Source organism: Lemur catta, unplaced genomic scaffold (assembly GCF_020740605.2).
Source record: "Lemur catta isolate mLemCat1 unplaced genomic scaffold, mLemCat1.pri scaffold_47_ctg1, whole genome shotgun sequence".
Classification (NCBI taxonomy): Eukaryota; Metazoa; Chordata; class Mammalia; order Primates; family Lemuridae; genus Lemur; species Lemur catta.
The window spans coordinates 1,136,679-1,158,313 of NW_025423854.1; the positions used below are offsets into that span (position 1 = coordinate 1,136,679).

General features: G+C 41.1%; 1 protein-coding gene and 1 long non-coding RNA gene across 2 annotated transcripts in view; one reads left to right on the forward strand and one right to left on the reverse strand.

The window, feature by feature from the left end:
- LOC123629809 (ankyrin repeat domain-containing protein 26-like) overlaps positions 1-14,774 on the forward strand; it is a 45,948-nt gene extending 31,174 nt beyond the window's left edge. The window contains exons 11-15 of the mRNA XM_045539188.1: positions 9,010-9,085; positions 10,024-10,219; positions 11,140-11,368; positions 12,217-12,350; positions 14,662-14,774. Coding sequence (XP_045395144.1) covers positions 9,010-9,085; positions 10,024-10,063 — 116 coding nt within the window. The 3' untranslated portion in view covers positions 10,064-10,219; positions 11,140-11,368; positions 12,217-12,350; positions 14,662-14,774. The remainder of the gene's footprint in view (positions 1-9,009; positions 9,086-10,023; positions 10,220-11,139; positions 11,369-12,216; positions 12,351-14,661) is intronic.
- Positions 5,062-7,885, reverse strand: LOC123629810. Its single transcript, XR_006732282.1, has 2 exons — positions 7,475-7,885; positions 5,062-6,149 (listed from the first exon to the last, which is right to left on the reverse strand). It is a non-coding gene; the product is annotated as an uncharacterized LOC123629810 (long non-coding RNA).
- Positions 14,775-21,635: the final 6,861 nt, after the last annotated feature.

Below are 21,635 nucleotides of genomic sequence, written 5' to 3' on the forward strand. Positions count from 1 at the left end.
TCATAGAGTTCACTTTAAGTCCATTGTTTCTTTGTTTATATTTTATTTGGAGGATTTGTTCTGTTCTGTGAAAGGGGTTTTGAAGACCCCAGTTATTATGGTGCTGCCATTTATCATTTTGCTTAGATGAAGTAGTATTTGCTTCATGAATATGAGTGCAGCTCTGTTGACCATGTAAATATTTAGAATTGTTATGTCTTCTTGTTGAATTGTTCCTTTTACCATTATATTATGACCATCTTTGTCTTTCATTACTTTTGTTGATTTGAAGACTAAGTTATTCGATATGAGAGCTGCCACACCAGCTTTCTTTTGGTTTTCCTTTCCATGGAATATTGTTTTCCATGTCTTCAGTTTGAGTCTGAATGAGTCTTTGTGAGTTAGATGTATTTCCTGAGGATAGATGTTACTTGGCATATGTATATGTATTCATTCACCTAATTTATGTCTCTTCAGTGGGCAGTTCAAGTCATTCATATTTATTGAAATATTTGATAAGTGGGTCGGATCTGTGCATCCTGTTGATTAGATTTCTGTTGCTTTGTTTTATCTCTGTGCCATTGTGGTATCTGGCCTTTAACCTTTAGCTTTTGGGTAATTTTACACTGATGAGTTCTATTGTGCTGATCCATGACTAATGCAGTTCTGAGTACTTCCTGCATGGCAGGTCTTATCTTGAACAACTCCCTCAGAGATTGCTTATCTGAGAACAATTTTATTTCTCCGTCATATATGAAACTTAGTTCTCCAGGATACAAAAATCTAGTTGGGCCTTATTTCCTGTGAGAAGAGTGAGAGTAGAGCCCCAGTTGTAAGGTGTCACTTGAGCAGTCTGCAGTTAGTGTGATGTGTTTCCCTGGGTAAGCTACTTACTGCTTTCCCCTTACAGCTCATAAGAGCACCTCTGTCATGTTTAATTTCTCCACTCTGATGACTATGTGTTGTGTTTTCCTCTTCATCATGGCTCCGCCAGGGGTCCTAGGAGGTTCTTATACCTGGATATCTAGAATTCTAGCAAGGTCAAGGAAATTTTCCTCAATCATTCACTCAATTAAATTATCTAACCATTGTGTATTTTCTTCTGCCCCCTCAGGAATGCCTATGATTCCTATGTTAGGCCTCTTATCATAGTTCCATATTTTTGTATGCTTTGTTTATTTCCCTTATTTCTCTGTTCTCTCTCTGTGACTGACTGATTTAATTGAAAGGTGGTATCATCAAGCTCTGGGATTCTTTCTTCTGCCTGACCTAACCTGTTCTTAAGGCTTCTTACTGTGTTTTGTAATTCCTTGAATGAATTTTTCATCTCCAGAAGTTCTGTTTGATTTTTCTTTAATACTTGAACTGCTTTAGTGAATTTTTCATTCATTTCCTGCACTTTGGCTTTTTTTGTGTGTTGTATTTCCATATTTTATTGAATTGCATTGAGGTTTCTTACAATCCATGTTCAAAATTATTCACCAGTCATTTCAGTGTTATGATTTTGGTTGGTATCCATTGCTAGAGTGCTGGTGAAGCCTTTCCTGGGTGTTCTTTAGCTTTTATTTTCCATACTTCTAGAGTTCTTTTGCTGATTCTTTCTCGTATGGAGCAATTTTTACCTCTTTGGAGGTAAAACCTTTCGATTTTCTTTTGTTTCGATAATGACATATACCGAGTTTAATATCTGAGCCCTGAGGTCATGCTTCTGTGTGAGAACTGACCACACCCTGTATGGTGAGTCAGTAAATGTAGTAAAAGGGCATGTAAACTGACCTCCCTATCCGTAGGTGTTGCTTGCTGGGAAGAACAAGCTTCAGTGTTGTTTTTGGTTCCTGGGACCTCCTCTAGTTACTCAGAAGAACTCTAGTGTCCCAGATGGTGGGTGGGGCTCTGGAACTGGCAGATGTGTCCTTATTTTACACTTCAGCAGGTCCAGGTAGGGGAGTGAGGCTGGGTGTGACTTGGTTTCGTGAACCTGCACTAAAATTCCACAGAAGTTTTAGCAGGGGTCAAATTTCTGCCTTTGGGCACAGCTGCCAGGGATGGGCTGAAGTAGGGCCTACTCAGCCAGAAAGTCTGTGTGTGGAGGCAGGGCTGTCTGAGACCCTGAATCAGGTAGTCTGGAACAAACTTCACTTCTTTCCACCCTCCCCTATTCTGTGGTTTCTTCCAAGCCTCTGCTGGCAGGCAGGACCTCAAGCCAGCCTTGTTGTACTATGACTGTGATGGGGACTGGGAGTTTCCCTGTCCAGGATCCCAGCCAGAGCTGGGAATGGGGCCCTTCTGGGGGAGGAGGGGTGCCCCCACATGTACACCATAGGTGTGAACCCAAACTGCACTCTCTCCCAATCTGCCCCTGCAGGCATCCACAGCTCATGAGAATTATTCACAAATATCCCCTCTTGCCCCTGGGTTTTGTGATTGGGACCTGAGTGTACTGGATCTGACATGTGGGCCCATCCTCTGGGCCCTGGAGATCAATCCCTGAACATAGCAGGGAGAAGCATACTGTTCCCAAGTCCCTCCTGGGATGCTCAAGCTGGATCAATGTCCCTCCACTTCGGGCTGTGTCCCACTCTGCTGAAGTCACCAGCAACAGTACCAGGAATGGCCAGCAGGCAGTGCACTCACAGTCCAAGCACCTCTTTTTTCTGCTACAGGACCTCCAGAGAAAAGGTATGAGCTCCATTCCCTGTGGGAGCCTCTGTGTGGTGGCTCAATTTTTTCTCTCAGTAGCCATGGGAGGGGGAGGGGAAGGGAAGAAAAAGAGTCTAGGTGGAGGAAAGTCCACTCTCTCGTCTTCTTCAAACCTCTCTCTGGGAGGCAGTCCACCCAGAATGACGAGTGTGTGGAATCACTCTCATCATCCAGGACCCACTGCACTCATGTGGCTCCTGCAGTCTGGGCCAGAGTTGAGAAATGTCTGTGTTGGGATGAGGAAGATGGAACCAGAATGTTTGGGGCACCCTGGTGAAGACAAAGGCAGCAGGTGTGTCAAAAAGCAATGTGGAATCTCCCATCTTGCTTGGGTCTGTGCGGCATGAGATGCACTAAGCGGTGCTGGGAGTCTGGTGCCCTTTTTGAAAGCAGCTCTCCACTCACTGGGAGCAGCGTTGTCTGGGCTTGCGTCAACAGAATGTCTCTCCAGCACCTCAAGAGCCCAGGAAGAGTCTGAGATACAAGGGAGGGGTATGGTACTGGATCCAGGTACCCTTCTGCCTGGACTCCTAGCCTCACTGGGCTTAATTCCCATCGATGCCTTTCTCCTTCCAATCTTGCTCTTCCTCCTCTTCCCCTGGAGTCTCCTGTGGGTTCAGGAACACTTCCTTAAGCCCCCTTTCTTATCTACATTTGTCTGTCTGTTTTTTCTCTTTCATCTAAAACTTCTCCTTCTATAGAGATGCTCTGGCTGGTGGTGCCTTCGGTCCACCATCTTACCCCCCATAACCATTTGGTTGTTTCTCATAACTTCTTTTCCTTTCCTGAAATTTTTAAGGTTTTCATTTGTTTCCAGACAATTCCTAATTGCTTATTGGCATGACCTCACTCAGTCTCATTGTAGGTGGGGCAGCGTAGAGGTTCAGTTGCCTGCTGGGCCCTGCTGACAACAGAAGTATGTGAAATGGAAGTGCTGATTAGCCTGGACTCTACTATCTTGTCAGTGTGTTGATTCTGGCTTGCAGTGGTGGCTCAGCTTCCTACTTGTCTCCAGTGACTCCAGGGTAGGGAAGGTGACACTCACCTTGCCTCTCAGTGTGTGGGACTCTTTCTTATTGAGTTGAGGTGGAGGCTCAGCTTCCTACTGAACTCCAGTGCCATCAGGGCTGCAAAGATGACACTATCTCTGCTTCACACTGTCTTGGTAAATCTTTTGCATGCTGGGTGGGTGTGGGGGCTCAGGTTCCCTCTGGACCCCATTGATACTACATTGCCAAGGGAACTGTAAAATTATTTCCTTTTGTCAGGCAGGGGATGGAGAACAGCTTCCTACTTTGTCTGTTGCTACCACTCCAAAGTGAAAATCATAATGCCTACTTTTGCCAGATGGGAAATAGAAGATGAGCTCCTTTGTTGGTGCCAGTAATACCAGCAGGCAAGAACATCAAAGCATGGCTGCTTCTGTTCAGTGGATATGAAGTAGATAATCTGCTCCCCGATGGACTCCACTGGAACCATCCTGGTATTTCATTGCAGTTGGGTGGGTATTGCCAGCAAGGTTTTCTGCTGTTAGACCATTCTTTTCCAATCCTTTGGTTGGGAGAGCAGGCTTCTTGTTTTGTTTCGTCTGTGCCACTTAGTGGTCCTGATTGGAGGCTTCCGCAGCACTCTCTCCAGAGCATATGGGAAGAAATTGAAGACCCAAGGAACTCATCATTGTGTTATTCCCCAGTAAGTGCACCTTCTTTTCACCTTTCAGATGCTGAGGCTTCTCCAACTTGGCTAGATCCAGATTTGTATTGTCTTAAAGTTAAAATTTGTGTGTGTGTGTGTGTGTGTGTGTTTGTGTATTTGATTCCTTTTTAAATCCTTGAATCTTCTGGTGATTAGGTTGGAGATAATTAACATGCCAGCTGGGGAAAAAAAACTGTAATTTCCACAATAAAAACAATAGTCCTTCTGTGTGACAACTTCATTTGATTATCCTAAGAAATAATGAACTGGAGGCACAGATATAATGAGTGTTAATAGGGTCTCATTTGTGATTATCAACATTGTAAAACTTTTTCACAGCCTATTAAAGTCCTACTATTCTTCTATAAGTAAATGGGAGTCTGTGGATAGAATTATGCTATATAATATAATGGCTTTGAAACTGAATCATGGTCAAAGGTTAACCCAACAAGTTTGGGGAAAAGATCTCAGGAACTAACTCCATCACTGTGGAGATGAGCACAATTTTCCAGGTACGTTGATGCCTCTGAGAGAACCTGATGCCCCACGGCCCCAGTTCACTGAGTTCCCTGAGTGCCACCGACCAGACATGAATGTCCTGGTTCTAAAGCTCATGAGGCCCTGCACTAGAGATGTATGAAGACTAGTGTACTAGTTTTCTGTTGTTGCATAACAAACTACCACAAATTTAGGGGCTTAAAACAACACTCATTTATTAACAAAGAGCTCCCAGTTTGGGTGGATTCTCTGCTCAGGGTATCAGAAGACTGAAATCAAACTGATATCCAGGTGGGTTTTTTGTCTGCAGGCTCTATGGAGAAGTCTGCATCCAAGCTCATTCAGGTTGCTAGAATTCAGTTCCTCACAGTTTTAGGGATGGGGTCTATTTCTTTGCTGGGTGTTAGCCAAGGTCCAATCTTGGCATCTTATAACTATCTGCACTCCATCTCATGGGTTTTCTTCTGTCTTCAAGCAAGCAGTGATGTGTCAGGTCCACTTGTGCTTTAAATCTTTTTGACTTTCCCTTCTGTACCAGCCAGAGCAAGGTTTGTGTTTAGAATTCCTCCTCCCACAGCAAACCTTCATGAATCTTTTATCGACAGAGTCTACATTCAGGTCCTCCTGGGAACTCTCAGAGGGACCTTCGTGGTGAGACGTTCTAGTCAGTCACCACATGGTGTTCACATCTTGATCCTTTTCCTCTTCGTGGGTCTAGCAGTGTCCTCCTGCTTGTGCACACTCACAGGTTCCATAATCCTCCTCAGGTCACCACCACTTTCACCTGGTAAGGCTGAAAATTCCACCAGTACCAAAGCAGGAGATTCTTTGAGGTGCTCCATGACGAGCGGTGGGATGGGGAGAGACGGTCATCTTCTCATCTTTTGTTTACATGCTTTAAAAGTAGTGTTAACATTTCAAAGCTTTTAGTGGTGCAGTGTTTTCTTTTGCTTTTTTACATATGATTCTTTGTCCCTTCCTCCATGGGTCTCAGGCATCAACCAACAGCCCTGGGCTAGGTGATGAATCTAATGATCAACCGCCAGCATCTCATCCAGACAAGATTTCTGCTAGGGTATCTAAGCTTTGGTCTCACTTTGACTCATGACCAGTAACTTCATGAAGGTATTCAGTGTTGCCCCCAAATTCTAACATGTTCTCTAGTCTGGTGATGCTCCCACGGTATTTTTTTTTTAATATTTCACAGCTTTTCTTCCTGCAAACCTCCAAAACCTCCAGTGCTCACTCTTTGGTCGAGGTCCTTCTTCCTACTGAGACTGAGAAAACAAAAACAATCAGAAGGGATCTTCCATATTTTCTCCACACCTGTCCACCTGCATGCTGTGTGTGTCTATGCCCTTGCCTTCTCTCCTGATGCCATAGGCATGCTCACTGCCCATGCCCCTTTCACACCAAACCCTCCCCCTTTCACTAGAATCTATCTACCATCTTCTACACACGGATATACCTCTAGACATTGACCAATGCCCCCTCATGCACTGAGAATTTCTCCTCACTATTATTTTGTAATTTTTGCTTCTCGAAAATAAATAATACCTTTTTTTTTTTTTTACCATATATTCTCCTCAAGCCACTCTATTTCTCTTTTCCAATTTATATCAATATTTATAGTTTTCAATTCTTCTCCTCCAATTCTATGTAGAACTCATACAAGCCATCTTCCCCTTCTCCCAACTTTGCCATGGTCAGTCACCATTGGCCTCTTCCTAGATCCAAAGTTTAATTCTTAGCCTTCATCTTAATTTAATATTGGAGTAATCATTGGCCTTGTTCATCCCCACTCTTGTCTAGTTCTAAAGCTCTCTTCATTTGGCTTCTAGAACACCACATTCTCTCATTTACCCTCCTACATCAGGAACCATTCCTTTGCAGACTCCTTTGATAGTTTGTTTTCATTCTTCTTTGTTTTTATTTTCTAAACTTATTTCAGAGGGAAGTTTATATAGTCTGATGACTTTAAATAGCATCACTGTGCTGATGGCTGATGATTGTATATATCCAGCCTGGTCCCACACTCCTGATCTACAGTCTGGGATGTCCAGTTGCCTGTGGGGTCACTTAGCCTTTGTACCTGGGAGTCATTTGGAATCACTATTCTCCCATTCTTCTGCTTTGCAATCTTCTCCCTCTCCAATCTTTCTGTTTTTCAGTTAATGGCAACCACATCATACCAGTAGCTTAGGAAAGTGTTCTTGCTGTCATCCTTGCTGTCTCTCTTTCACTTAAACCCATATGTCATATATCCACCAGTGCCGGGGCCCTAAATTATACTTTTATCTGGTATCTGTGAGGCCTCACTGCCTCTCCACCACTGCTCTCACCCAGATAGCATCATCTTTTGCTGTAGTTTTTATTGTCCTTTTCTATCTCAGATGGCCTCTGCTGCCTTAGTCCTTGCCCATCCACATTTTATTCTCAGAAACCAGAAGAGGGTCTTGCCTTCAAGACAGTGCAAGCCACCCCACAGTTCAAACACCTAAGATGGTTTCAGGTGACACAGCAAAGCCCAGATTCTTCCCCAGGGCTAACAGATCCCTCCTGCCACTCCCAGTGCTCCTCTCTGACCTCATCCCTGTCTTACCTGCCTTGATGGTTTTGCTGTTATTCTTTTCCCTGAACATGCCAGCATCTTGCCTCAGTTCCCCTCTATCTGCTGTTCACTCTGTCATCAGGGTTTTGTAGACATGGCCCAGGCTTGGCTTCCTCTTTGCTGGAGATACAATATGACAATGGTGTCAGAACTTCTCTGACCTCCCTATGAAAACAAAGAACCCTACTGCTCTCCTCCATACTTTGCAGAGTTTATTCTCCTCCATGCTTTATTTAAAAATATATTTTGAAATAATTTTAGATTTAAGGAAGAATTCCAGAGACTTCACAGAATTTCCACATGTCCTTTTCTTAACTTCCCCTAAGGTTTACATGTTATTTAACTATAATACATTTAACAAAACTAAAAAAAATAAATAACATTGCTATGATACTATTAACTATATTGTGTAATTCATTAGAATTTTACCATTTTTCCATTCCTATTTTTGTCTGTTCCAGGATCCAGTACTAGATACAGTGTTGTGTTTAGTCATTATGATTCTGTAGTCTTCCCAAATCTTGACAGTTTCTCACTTTTTCCTTGTTTTTCATGACCTTGGAACTTTTTATGAATACAGATTATATATTTATAGAATTCCCCTAGTTTATGCTTCTCTGTCTAGTTTGGGGCTATGGATTTGTGGAGAGACTAACACAAAGGCGAAGCGACCTTTTCCTCACATCATACGGGGGCAAGATATCACTGCTGACATTAACCATATCACCTGGTTAAGGTGGAGTCTGCCAGGTTTCTCCAATGTGAACTTACTATCTTTCCCTTTCCACACTGTGTATGTTATAATTGCATCAGACTAACCACAGCAGGTAGTAAATATGTGGTTAAATATATATTGAGCTTTTACAAATCTCGTTTTCAGGTTTCACCCAATAATATCGATCCGACTTTGGATCTTGCCTGCAGCGACTACTGCTGTGGTGTTCTAATAGTGATTTCCTATTTCCCCATGTTTTCTACATAAATTATTGGAAACTCTTCCATAGGAAAGATGATTCCTCTCTCCCATTTATTTATCCATCATATTATTTTTATTAGTATGACTCATGTATATTTATATTTCACTTTGGATTATAACCCCCCAATATCACACTATTTCTTGTTGTTGCTCAGATAGTGCTAGCTTTGGCAATTGGTAGCTTGTTCAGGTAAGCTCTATGCCTCTTTGACCTGCCCTCTCCTTTTGTTCTTGGACACTTTTTAAATTTGTTTTTGGCACCACAGGATGCTCCAGGATCATCTGGTATTTTCATTGGCCTGGTCCTAGAATCAATCATTTCTCCAAAGACCTGATTCCTTATAGTTGAAAATGTTATTTAGAAACCAAGAAATAAAAAAAAACTAATAAAATGAAGGATAAAAAAATAGAAACCAAGATTTATTTTCATTGCTTCTTGGCAGTCAGAACTAGAAAATTTGTGTGTGTATGAACCCATGGTTATACTTATATCTCTATATAATCTGTATATTCATCTCTTTATATACTGATATCTCCAACCTTCATCCAGCACCACAGGATTTTTGCGCTTTCAATGTGGTGAAGTTGAACACTATAAGTGAGAGATTGAAGAAAGCACAAGAAAGGTATTGTAGAAAAATTCAAACAAGTCAATCTATTTTTACAGGTTAGTTAAGTGTGAAATGCACTTACTTTATTTCACTGCACATTATATTTTTGATGTGTACATTGTGTGTGTTTCCTCTGTTTCCATTACAGCAATTGGATTTGTAGATTTCTAGAAGGAAGGTTGCCTCTGTTGCTCCCTTTAGCTTTTTTAGTTTCTGTCATCATTGTAACTAAATGGATCTTTGAGAAGGCTGATACTCCTTAGAGAATCATTTGATTATTTGGGCCAGTTAGCATAAAAGAAGACTATTAGGAAAAGAAAAAAATTGTGATTTAGAAATTGTACCATATTCTTGAATTGTATTTCTGTTAAATTGTTCAAATTTTAAAATTTTAAATTACTCCTATTTTTCTTTGGATTATCAGATCACATAAGTAGTAATTGAGGAATGATTCAATTCTTTATAAGCCAGATGAAATTATCAATTTAGTTGACAATTGATGTTAAATGTTTTAAACCTCAGCTTCTTTTGTCACATATTTAAAATTGCTCTCTGAGGTTGGGTGTAGTGGCTCATGCCTCCCAGGGTGGTTGAGGTGGGAGGATCACTTGAGGCCAGGAGTTTGATACCAGCCTGGGCATCATAATGAGACCTGATCTCTACAAAAAGTAATAAAATTTGCCAGGCATGGTGGTGCACACCTGCAGTCCCAGCTACTCAGGAGGTAGAGGCAGGAGGATTGGTGGAGCTCAGGAATTTGAGGCTGCAGTGAACTATGATTGGGCCACTGCACTCCAACCTGGGTGACAGAAGGAGACATTGTCTTGAAAATTTAAGATAAAATAAAATAAAATAAAATAAAATGGCTGTCTGATTTAAAAGTGAAGGAAACAAATATGCAAGAATTGTTCAGGTTGTCACTGCTAAAAATGTATCCTTTTAATTTGATTCAGGCACAAGCAGCATCTGAAGAATACAGAGAACTTCACTTAGAAGTCAGATGGAACTCAGAATGAAAGATCTTGAATCTGAAGTCTCCAACAGGAAAACTTCTTGAGAAGTCTTTCATTATATTGAATTGGGAAAATACAGGCACCTCTATCAATTAGACTTGGAAGCTAGAAAATACTTGTCAAACAAAATTAAAAAGTAAGTCAAAGTATGGAATAGAAAATAAATTTAGTTCATTAATTTGCCTTGAAAACATGCTTTTTAGTGAGACAGGTTTATGACATTAGTGGGACATGAAAGCTAAGTACATACTATAATTTTAATGGTAGTCCAGAACAGTTTATATCTCTCCATCTTTTTTGTTTTATTATGACTTTCTTTCCCCTTAATATTCTCATGTCATTAACCTGACCTAATAGGCTTTCAGCTAAGTATTTTTGAAGTCTTATAATTTAGACAATGATGCTGTTATAAAATTGCTTGTTACCAGTCCCTAAATAGTTTATCTACTTTTTGAAAGATTACAAAGTAAACCAAAAGAGTCAATTACTGCAGCTACTCTTGGTGGTTTCTGGCACTCAGTATATTAACTTCTTTATACTGCCTTACTAAATACAATAATTTCTACCTTTTCTTAGTGATAAGCATTTTACTGTATGTATCTAAGGAGTACAATGTTGTGTTTTGATCTACTTACACATAGTGAATGGCCATTATAGTCAAGCTAATAACATATTTCCAATAGGTTAGTAATGTTTCACTTACTAACCCTTTAAATACAAGTATTTCTAATGACACCCTCAAGAATGTTATAAATAGATCCATTCCAGAAGGCAGCAAGTGTTACCTGTTAAGCCTCACATTATTGTTAGACATTTCTCTCTGCTCCTTACTTCATTTGAATTACTATTTTCAGACATTCCCCTAGGAATGCTTATACTTCTTTAGAACAATTGCAAAACTATAACTGCACAGAGTCGGCATGCTGTGACACATTTTCCGAGTTAAAACACTATTTAGTGGGAAATTCCATTTTCTCTCAAGGTCACTTTTTAAAAATATAATCACTGAGGAATCATTTAGGAAAAAAATGAACTACTAAACTTTGTCTTTTGCAGTCTTCACAGAACTACTGAGAGACTAGCAGCATTCAGTAGCAATCTTTTTGTGGAGACAGGAGACCAGAACTTTCTTTACCACTCATGGACAGTCCTATAGTCACCTCCTGGTGGCAATCTTAATAATGGTTTAGGTCTTCACAGAGAATTTACTTCAAAAGAATACTCAACGTTCTCTTTTTCCTGCCCATGGACTTCACATACCGGCATGAAGAACAACTTGAGTGAGGTTAGTTATATTATCTTCTTTCCTTTGGGTTTCCGAATTCTGATATAATACTTGTTTTTATTTGGTGAAATACTGAGTTTTTTAAAGGACCTATGCATGCTAAGTAAAGGTTATAATTTTCTGTGTTAATAAAGAGAGGAAAGAGAAATTTTTCCATTTTCTTAAAGTCCCTGCAGCTCTCATTTTTAAGAGATACCCATGTAGTAATATTAATGCTATTCAATATATGTAATGAAAATGACGCTTTTTAAATTTCTTTAAAAGCTGCATTTAAGTTAAATTTTAGAGATTGAATCTTATTGGCTAATAACAGAAAGTATATTGAGAGGTGCTTTGGCTTCCTTCTAATTGATTTTAGTTTGACTGTGGTTGTGATTCATAACACTTTTAAGGTTTTCCTCTACCATATCAAATTTTCCACCCTTAATCATAAGGGAATGATTGGCATGCAAACACTTAACCACATCTGGATGTTTATTATTTATAAGAATCCAAGATAAATAAGCTTTATGAATTAAATAAACCTGTAGAACTACAAAGATTAACTTCTCTTTTTAAATTAAAAGATTTGTCTTTTTCTTACACATAAGTAGTAATACATCTTTAATCCCCATGGTAATTATACCATTTTTATCTCAATTCTGTAAAATGTGCCTGTTGATGGGCAATTGCACAGCACTTTTTAAATAGTTAAATCAAGCAAATATTTGAATTTTTAAAATGGCATTCACTTTTGTCTCTCTGTGTTGGTATCATTTGAATGATTGTGACTATGATTGCAAAGACCATCAAGAGTCTTTAAACAGCAATGATGACCAAACAGAATCAATTATATTCTTCCTACCCAGAACTCCATGGAATGCCAAACATGGTGCCCATGTCCCCTGAAGATGTAAGAAGAGCATCCCAATCCAAAATTTGATTTCACCAAAGAATCTATTTCTGGAAAATCTCAAAATGTATTCAACAATGAAAAGCTATGGTAATTGTAGAGCTGTTTAGGAAAAAAAAATAGTTCAAGTATACTTGACCCAGTTTAAGATATTTGTTCAATGTTTCACCATTTTTGACTAGGGGGAGAATTTTAAAGGCTCAGCACAGTAGTGCATACGGCAGTGCCAGCTACTTGGGAGGCTTAGGCAGGAGGATAGAGGGACAATATCTTTTATATAAAAGATTTAAATAAGAAACTTCTAGATGAGAACATTTACAATATAGTTTGAAATGTTTTCACACATTTCATAAACAAGTAGATAATTGCATCTATAAGTAGTCAGATGTTTCAGAAACTTGGTACTAATTTCTGAAAATAAATCAAAGTAACAATTAAAGAACCATATATTTTTTGCCTTATTCTAATTCTAGAAGATCATGAATCTAAGAAACTAGGTTTGAAAACTGGCTGTAATGCATATTTTTCCTTTTTTCAAGCAAATTTTATGAACTCTTTGTGTTCATATGAAAAAACGTTAGTCATAATACAGACAGCAAAATATTTTTATTTAATCTCTGCCACAATATTCACATGACATTATGATAGTGCCACTTTCCTCATGTGTATATTTAAGATTTTGAGCTAAAAAGTTAGCAGCATAAAGCATATTTTAAAATTTTAATTTTCTAGAAGTGGACTATAGCAACTTAATTTTAAGGAAAAATCCATCAAAGTGAGAAGAACTCATCATACTTTTATATAAAAGGCAGGATTTTTCTAAGAATTACAAAGTAACACATTCATGCGAAAATCTTACTTGAATTCTGCACCCTTTGTACTAATAAGAGAAAATGCTACCCTTTTGAAATGATGTATATTCAATAGACCAATATTAATTGTGCTTTTTATTAGATGAATGTAAGTAGCATCACACATATATATTCTCTATTGTCTGCATGTAAATAAATAGGAATTTTATTTTATTTCTGTGATTATTTTTCTATTTAAGCACTTCTCAAGTGAAGTTTAGTCTTTGCAATCGTCTCATGAAAATATATCTGATTTACCTAAATATTATAAATAGTATGTGACTTATTTGAGATGCGGCAGGAATATTATGAAGAAATAACTATAGAACTGGAAGAAGGTATCCTGTCAAATTTTATGAATGAAATTGAGATTAACAAAATGATTTCTGAGATCAACTGTAAAAAACAAGTGGCTTTCCTCTCTATTGTTTGGTTAATAGATACTGCATTAAATATTTCCTCATCCACACATGTAATTAAAGACGTGAAAACACTAGCATTCATACTGAAGAGTATACTTGTGCCTCGTGATTGCATCATCATGTTTCATAGCTTTTTACAAATCTCATGAAGTGTATGTAACTTTTTTTTTTTCTGGCTCTACACTTTATTTACTCCTGCCATCCTCATGAATCTGTCAGTGTGTCACCCAGCACACTGGAACTATTCTCAGAAAACCAAGGCATCATCAACTTTCTACCTTTAGGTTAGCAACTTCAGGCCAAAAGACCCCAGATTCACTAGCAACATTTAGCCAAGCACTTGCAGTTCACATGCAGTCACCTGACGGGTGACATTGTAAATGAGTCATTCACTATATCATTGGTGTACTTTTGCCCTCAGAAAAAGTTCTATATTTCTTAGCATGGGAGAAAGCACCCATATTAATGTGGTTCTTGTTAGTTTATTCAGCCTTATCTCTTACCACGTACCTACTCTGCCCCTTTGCCGTAGCATCTCACTAAACTCCACTACTTAGAATTCTACAGCATTCCTCCTCACATCCAGCACTTTGCATTTGCTGCTGCCCTCTATCTGGCACACATTTTCCTTGTCTCTCAGCTATCAACTTCCATATCACTGCATCAAAAAGTTTATAGTGTTGGAGAGAAGACTTAGACATATGGCCCTTCTGTGTGTTCCAATTGTGCCTTCTTTTAAACTTGTTATAGTCTCTATGACTCTGCATGGAAATTGCCTATTTGTCTGTTTTGTTTTTCATAGTATACTATATGATTATCGAGGTCAATGATGTGGCTCTATCATCCTTACCTTGTATACCAGTGCTTGTCATAGTACCTTAGCACATGGTTGTTGAGTAAGTGAATGAAGACTCAGAAAAGCAGAAGCTCTGATACCTAACCACAATGACAACTAATTCAATGTGCAACTACAGGCAAATTATATTTAATAATAATTTTATATTACATTTGTACATACATATTTTTTATTATTAACATGCTGATAAACTTCTTGACTCTTTTTTACTCACTTTCACTTAGTTCCAATGAAATCTGTTAGGTAAAGAATACTCTGTCTTTCCTTTCCAGATGCTGCTGGATACTCTCCTGTGGAAGAGCTTCTTCTCTAGATTCACTGATGAGTCAAATCTAAATGAAGACATTCTTTAGAAAGCATCATGGAAATATGTGCCAATTTTTTTTTTAAAAAAAATATACAATGTGAAAGACTTTTAAGTAGGTCTTGCAAATGAAAGCCAGTTTTACATCCTCAGACTGCCAAAATGTTAGCTGTTTATAATTTTAATTTTAAGCACTGATTTATATGACTCTTTCTTCTTGGAGAAATAAAATTTGCCTAAGGCTTTTCATTTTTCTGATCATTCATTCCTTCATTTGTTTATTTCTGATTAACTTTTGGAAACAGTCTTAAAGTTAGAGAAAAGTTTCAAGTTCCAAATGCTTACACAGAACATACCTAGGCTCAATCAGAAAAAAATAGAATTCCTGACCAGACCAATATCAAGCACAGAAATTGAAGCAGCAATTAAAAGTCTTCCAACAAGAAAAAAATGTTCCAGACCAGATGGATTCACATCTGAATTTTACCAAACTTACAAAGAAGAACTCACACCTATACTGCAGAAATTATTCAACAACATTGAGAAGGATGATATCCTCCCCACCTCATTCTGTGAAGCCAATATCACCTTGATGCCAAAGCCAGGAAAAGATGTAGCAAAAGAAAGAAAACTACAGATGAAAATCACTGGTGAATATAGATGCAAAAATCCTCCACAAAATTTTAGCAAACCAAATCCAAGAGCATTTATAAAAGTAATTCACCATGACCAGGGGGTGGGGTCCACTTTATCCCAGGGATGCAGGGATGGTTCAACATATGCAAATCTATAAATGTAATTTACCACATAAATAAAGAAAGAATAAAGACCATATGATTCTCTCAATAGATGCAGAAAAATCATTTGATAAAATACAGTGCACTTTTATGTTAAAAACTCTTAACAAAATAGGCATAGATGGAACATTCCTTAAAATTATTAAGGCCATATATGATAAACCCACAGCCAATATCATACTGAAAGGGGAAAAATTGAAAGCATTCCCACTTAGCACTGGAACCAGACAAGTTTGCCCACTACCTCCATTTCTATTCAACATAGTGCTGGAAGTGCTTGTCATAGCAATCAGACAAGAGAAGGGAATTAAGGGTGTCTGATCAGGGGCAGAAGAAGTCAAACTCTCACTCTTTGCTGATGATATGCTATTATACCTAGAAAATCTCAAGGATTCAAACAAGAGACCCCTGGAATTGATATATAAATTTAGTGAAGTCTCAGGATACAAACTTAATGCACAAAAATCAATGGTATTCATATATGCCAATAACAGTCAAGCCAAAAATGAAATAAAAAATGTAACACCTTTCACAATAGCATCAAAGAAAATTAATTATTTAACAATATATATAACGAGGTGAGAGATATGTATAGGGTGAACCTATGAAACACTGAGAAAGTGTAGAGGATGTGCACAGATGGAAATCCCTACCGTGTTCATGGATTGGTAGAATCACTATTGTTAAAATGTCCATTCTACTTAAAGTGATCTGTACAATTAATGCAATCCATATCAAAATTCCACCATCATCCTTTACAGATTTAGGAAAAATAATTCTACACTGCTTCTGGAACCAGAGAAGACCTTGTATAGCCAAAGCAATCTTAAGCAAAAAGAACAAATTGGGAGGCATCAGTCTGCCAGACTTCAATCTTTACTACAAGGCTATAGCAGCCAAAACAGTATAGTACTGGCGCAAGAACAGAGATACAGACTTTTGGAATAGGACGGAGATCCCAGATATAATACCATCCTCATATTGTCATCTAATCTTCAACAAAGCACACAAAAGCATACATTGCAGAAAAGAATTTCTATTCAATAAGTGGTGCTGGGAAAACTGGATATCCACACATAGAAGATTAAAATTAGATCCCCACCTCTCACAAAAATCAACTCACATTGGATAAAAGACTTAAACCTAAGGCATGAAATCTTAAGAATTCTGGAAGAAATGTCGGGAAGTCTCTTAGACATTGGCCTAGGTAAAGGATTTATGAAGAAGATCCCCAAAGCAATCACAACAGCAACCAAAATAAATAAATTGGATCTGATCAAATTAAAAAGCTTTTGCACAGCCAAGGAAACTGTCATTAGAGTGAATAGACAGCCTACAAAATGGGAGAAAATATTTGCTTTCTATACATCCAATAAAGGGCTGGTAACAAGAATCTATATAGAACTTAAGAAAATCAACATGGAAAAATCAAACAACCCCATCAATAAATGGGCAAAGGACATGAACAGAAACTTTTCAAAAGACAGAATAATGACCAGCAAACATATAAAAAGTGCTCAACATCTCTAACCATCAGGGAAATGCAAATCAAAACCACAATCAGATATCACTTAACTCCAGTGAGAATGGCCTTTATCAAACAGTCCCAAAACAATACATGTTGGTGTGGATGCAGAGAGATAGGAACACTCATACAGTGCTGGTGGGACTGCAAATTAGTGCAATCGCTGTTGTAAGCAATATGGAGATATCTCGAAGAGATCCAAATAGACCTACCATTTGATCCAGCAATCCCATTACTGGGCATCTACCCAAAAGAACAAAAGATATTCTATAAAAAAGACATCTGCATTCAAATGTTTATTGCAGCAAAATTCACAATTGCGAAGAGGTGTTAACAACCCAAGTGCACGTGAATACATGAGTGGGTTAATAAAATGTGGTATATGTATACCATGGAGTAGTACTCAGGCCTAAGAAACAATGATGAATGGGTTAGGGTTAGAACTAGGGTTAGGGTTAGGGATTAGGGTGTGGGTAAGCATTAGGGTGCTCAATACATTTGCTGCTTGGTGGATGTTAGGTAAATGTTGGTTAACCGAGTTACCTTCCCTCCACCAGCTAGGGATTGTGGAGGTCCTGGAGGTCCCTGCTACTGTGTTTACGCTTTAACCAAAACTTTAGAAGAAATGCAGCGGCCCCAAGGGAATTGAGGAAAGCACCATTCTGCTGGTCGTTCAGGGGCAAATTCAGAAGCTGAATTTCTAAAAGTTGCCCCAAAGCTGTTCAACCCTATGTGCGGAATTTTAAACCTTCGTGGGGCTGGGAAGGAGGCAAGACTACGAAGTGACGCACAGATCACACGGGATTTGTGATGCCCCCGCACAAGACAGGCTACGTAGGACGAGGATTACTGAACTTGAAGCCTGGCTCTCTGCCACTACCTGACCTGGAACGAGTCCCTTAAGTTTTGACTAAGTCCCCTGTCCCCTCCATCTGTGAAATACGGAGGATGTGGGCTCCATAATAATACCCAGGCGTTTAGGTTCTACCCTTTGCCAGGTGAGGCGTTTCCCACATTCTCTCTTTCGATCCTTGGAAGAACAGCGGTCGATTTTACTCACCAACCGCATTTTACCCGGGACGTGCAGTTCAGTGTTTAAGGAGCACGCCCCAGGTCACACAGCCAGACGCGGCAGAGCTACATTCCAATCCACAGGGTCCGAATCTGACAGCAGAGTACCTGCCCTAACATTTCTCTCACCTACCCCAATCCCGCCACCTCCTTTTCTTCCCTAAACTGGCCTCCAGCGCGCCCTTTTGCTACTGGACATGCTCTGTCGCTCTGGAACAGTTTTCACTCGGCATCGGGAAATTTTTCACACCTCTCTGGGAGCCGAGCCCGCCCCGCCCACACCTCCTTCTCACCGGATTGGTCGAACTTTGAGAGGCGGAGATAGAGGGACAGGGAGCGCGGAGGCCCAGATGACCTCCCAACGCCCCAGTGCTCTGAGAGTGCGTGCATTCCTGTGAGAGAGCACAAAAGGCCCAGGGACGCACACGGTGGGCGGGGACAGGAATTGGAAAACTGGGGAGGGGGGTATGGGCTGCCGTTGCCATGGCAATGACGCCGGCATCGGGGAGCGACCCTGGCCCCTTGCCCGGTAGCGCGCACGCACACAGAGACATGCACGAGCCCGCTCGGCCCCTCCCCACAGCCAGGCTGGGGGGAAAGGTCAAACTCAAGGGCGGGCCTGACCCGCGGGAGGGAGCCCCCGCCCCGCGCCCTGACGACTGCGGACCCACCGAGCCCCGCTCCCGCCGCGGCCCGGGGTGCGGGCGGGCGGCCCCTCGGCGGGAGCCGGCCAGGTGAGCGCGGCTGGAGGAGAAGGTGTCTGGAGAGGAGAGGACGCTGCGAGCTCAGTCCCCCGCGGGACCCCCTTCCGGGGGCGCCGACGGGCTCCGGGCGCGGCCTCTGGGGGGGTCGTGGGGGCCTCGGATGGGGGACTGGGGTGCGGCCGCCAGGCCAGGCGTGGGTGCGACCCGGGTGGGGACGGCGGGCGGGCGCGGGCCGGGACGGCTTGGGGACACGCGCGGCGGGCGGTCCGGGGAGCCCCGCGCTCGCGACGAGGTGCCCTGCTGCGCCGGGGCCAGCGAGGGGGGCGCGGGTCAGGGCCCGGGGCGGAGCGGGCCGGGGCTGGGCCGGGGCTGGGCCGGGCGGGACCAGGGTGGACAGATCCGCCCGGGAGGCGCCAGGGCCCGGTCTGTGCGCGTGGCCAGGCCGGTGCTTGACGTTTGCTGCCTGTGGAAATTTCAGGACTAACCGATAAAAAAGTTACTCGGGAGACGGAGCCGCTTGATTGTCAGGCGTTCTTCCCCGTGCATGCGGGAGATGGGTTGGTCTTGCATACACAGCACACACGAAACTGAATCTATGCCCAGTGGGCTTTAAAAGTAATAAAAACTCCAAAGCCCCCGAACAAGGTTAGACGAGTTTCAGGTGTCAGGCTTCGTGTTCCGTGGGAGAAAAATATAAAAGGACGCCCAAGTACTTGATGTGCCCAAGCAGTCAGGCTTTTGTAATCAGCTTCGGAGCGCATCACAGTGGTATGTGGTTGTAAGGGCCAGGGTTAAGGAATCACGTTGACCCAGCGCCGCCGGGTTGGAGCCTCCCTGAGAGTCACCTAGAAAACTGTCACCAGCCCACTACTGTGCTGACTGTGAATGAGCAGTGCTTTCGCTGGCTTTTCCCTTTCATGTTTTCCACCGTCATAATGTACGCGGGTATGCTACCTGCTTACGGAATGTTAGAATGAATTATCCATAAACTCTCCACTTGGAAGTTACTAGGCAGGAGCTCTGGCATGTGTCTTTTTTCAATATTTGAAAGTTGTTTGGAGATTTCAAATATAATGGATTCAAAGTGATAGGGATTTTTTGAGTATAAATCATACCAAGTGAGTAATGTGGGGTTTTTTTGTTTGTTTTGTTTGGGACAGGGTTTCTCTCTGTCACCTGGGCTAGAGTGCAATGGCCTCATCATAGCTCACCACAGCCTCAAACTCCTGAGCTCAAACAATCCTCCTGGTGCAGCCTCCAGAGTGGCTGGGACTACAGACGCTATGCCCAGTTAATTTTTCTATTTTTAGTACAGAGGGGGTCTGGCTCTCGCTCAAGCTGGTCTCGAACTCCTGAGCTCCAGCAATCCTCTCACCTTGGCCTCCCAGAGTGCTAGGATTACAGGCATGAGCCACCGTGCCTGGCCTTGGTGATTATTTTCTATCAGGTATTTATCCATATTCATTTTAGGCTAATAATAATTTTGTTCAAATACATTCTCTACACTCTTAAGGCTGATTTCATTGATCCCAAGTGAATTTCTTTTCCTAGAGGAAGGTAATTGCATGTTTTGACAAAAGACTCAATGGAAAAATTCTACTTTATTCTACACAGTTCTACCAGTCAGAAGTAATTTGGATATTATGTATATTACAATTCTGCTTGTCAGAATTCTGAAATGGAAATATTTCATATGTGCTAAATATTTGCCATTTCCCAGGGGCAGTGAGCTGTTTACGTACGTTCTGCTCTGTGCCCAGCAGTGCCGGGCTTCCTCCCCTGCTGGTGTCCAGGGCACAAGCCAGAGAAGCTCAGCTCCATCTCTCTGTGGGCTCAGGCAGCCACTCCTCCTGCTTAATAAATAACTGAATTCAGTAGGGTAGAATTAGGAAACTACCTTTTTCTTCGCATTAAAAAGGTAATGTAAAATTTTAAGGAATGTTTCCGCAACTAACTTAAAATGGTATTCTTTTGGACTTTTCTTTCTCAATTCTTGAAAAAAGCTTCGGCGGGGCCTTTTGGGGATATTATTGAAGAGTGGTGTTTTCAGGTATTAGAAAGCCCAGTTCAGTCCAACTTTCCATCCTGCATACAACTTAAAGGTTTCCTGTAAGCTCTCCACCCTCAGCCCAGCTCAACCCTGCCCCTAAAGCTTGAGGTTCAGCGGTGGGAAGGATGGGCAATATTTGTTCTTTTACTCTCTTCTTTCTTCCCCTGTTTCACCCGCCAAACTCCTAGACTGTGGCTCTTGGTATATATCCATTTGGAGAATAAGATACTAGCTCCCCCTTCTGCCAAGCACCGGCACTCTCTGAGTGAGTCACTTGAAAGTCTTCCTCAGTTGGCTCTGGGGGGGGGTGAGACCATCCCTGTCTCATCTCTACCTATAAATTCACCTCTGTAGAACTGTGTTTCTAATGAATCTCTATTTTTCTCTTTCACAGGATGCCGGGGACATGAGCAATGGATGATTTTGGCTTCCTCTGAATAACTCCTGAGAGGGCATGTGTAGTTCCTCTGTGGGAGGACATTGTCACCTGTGTCAACAGCTTTGAGGCTTTAGCTAAACTTGTGGGAGGTAGGCAAATGTCTAACTATACATCCAGTTATGTTTGCTTGTGTTAAAAGTCATATTGAGAGGAGAAAAACAGGATTATAAGTGGAAGGAAAGGGAAAACAAAAGATCATTGAGAAAATGGAGGGAGAGAAAAATCAGGGGAATTGGAGAGAGAAGACAAGACCGCCAACCTGGATATTCTGAAATTGTTGCTAATGTCTTGGCTTCCATTAATTCACTCTAAGCTATGCCTGCCTGTGGATGCTAAAGCATGATATTTTATTTGGA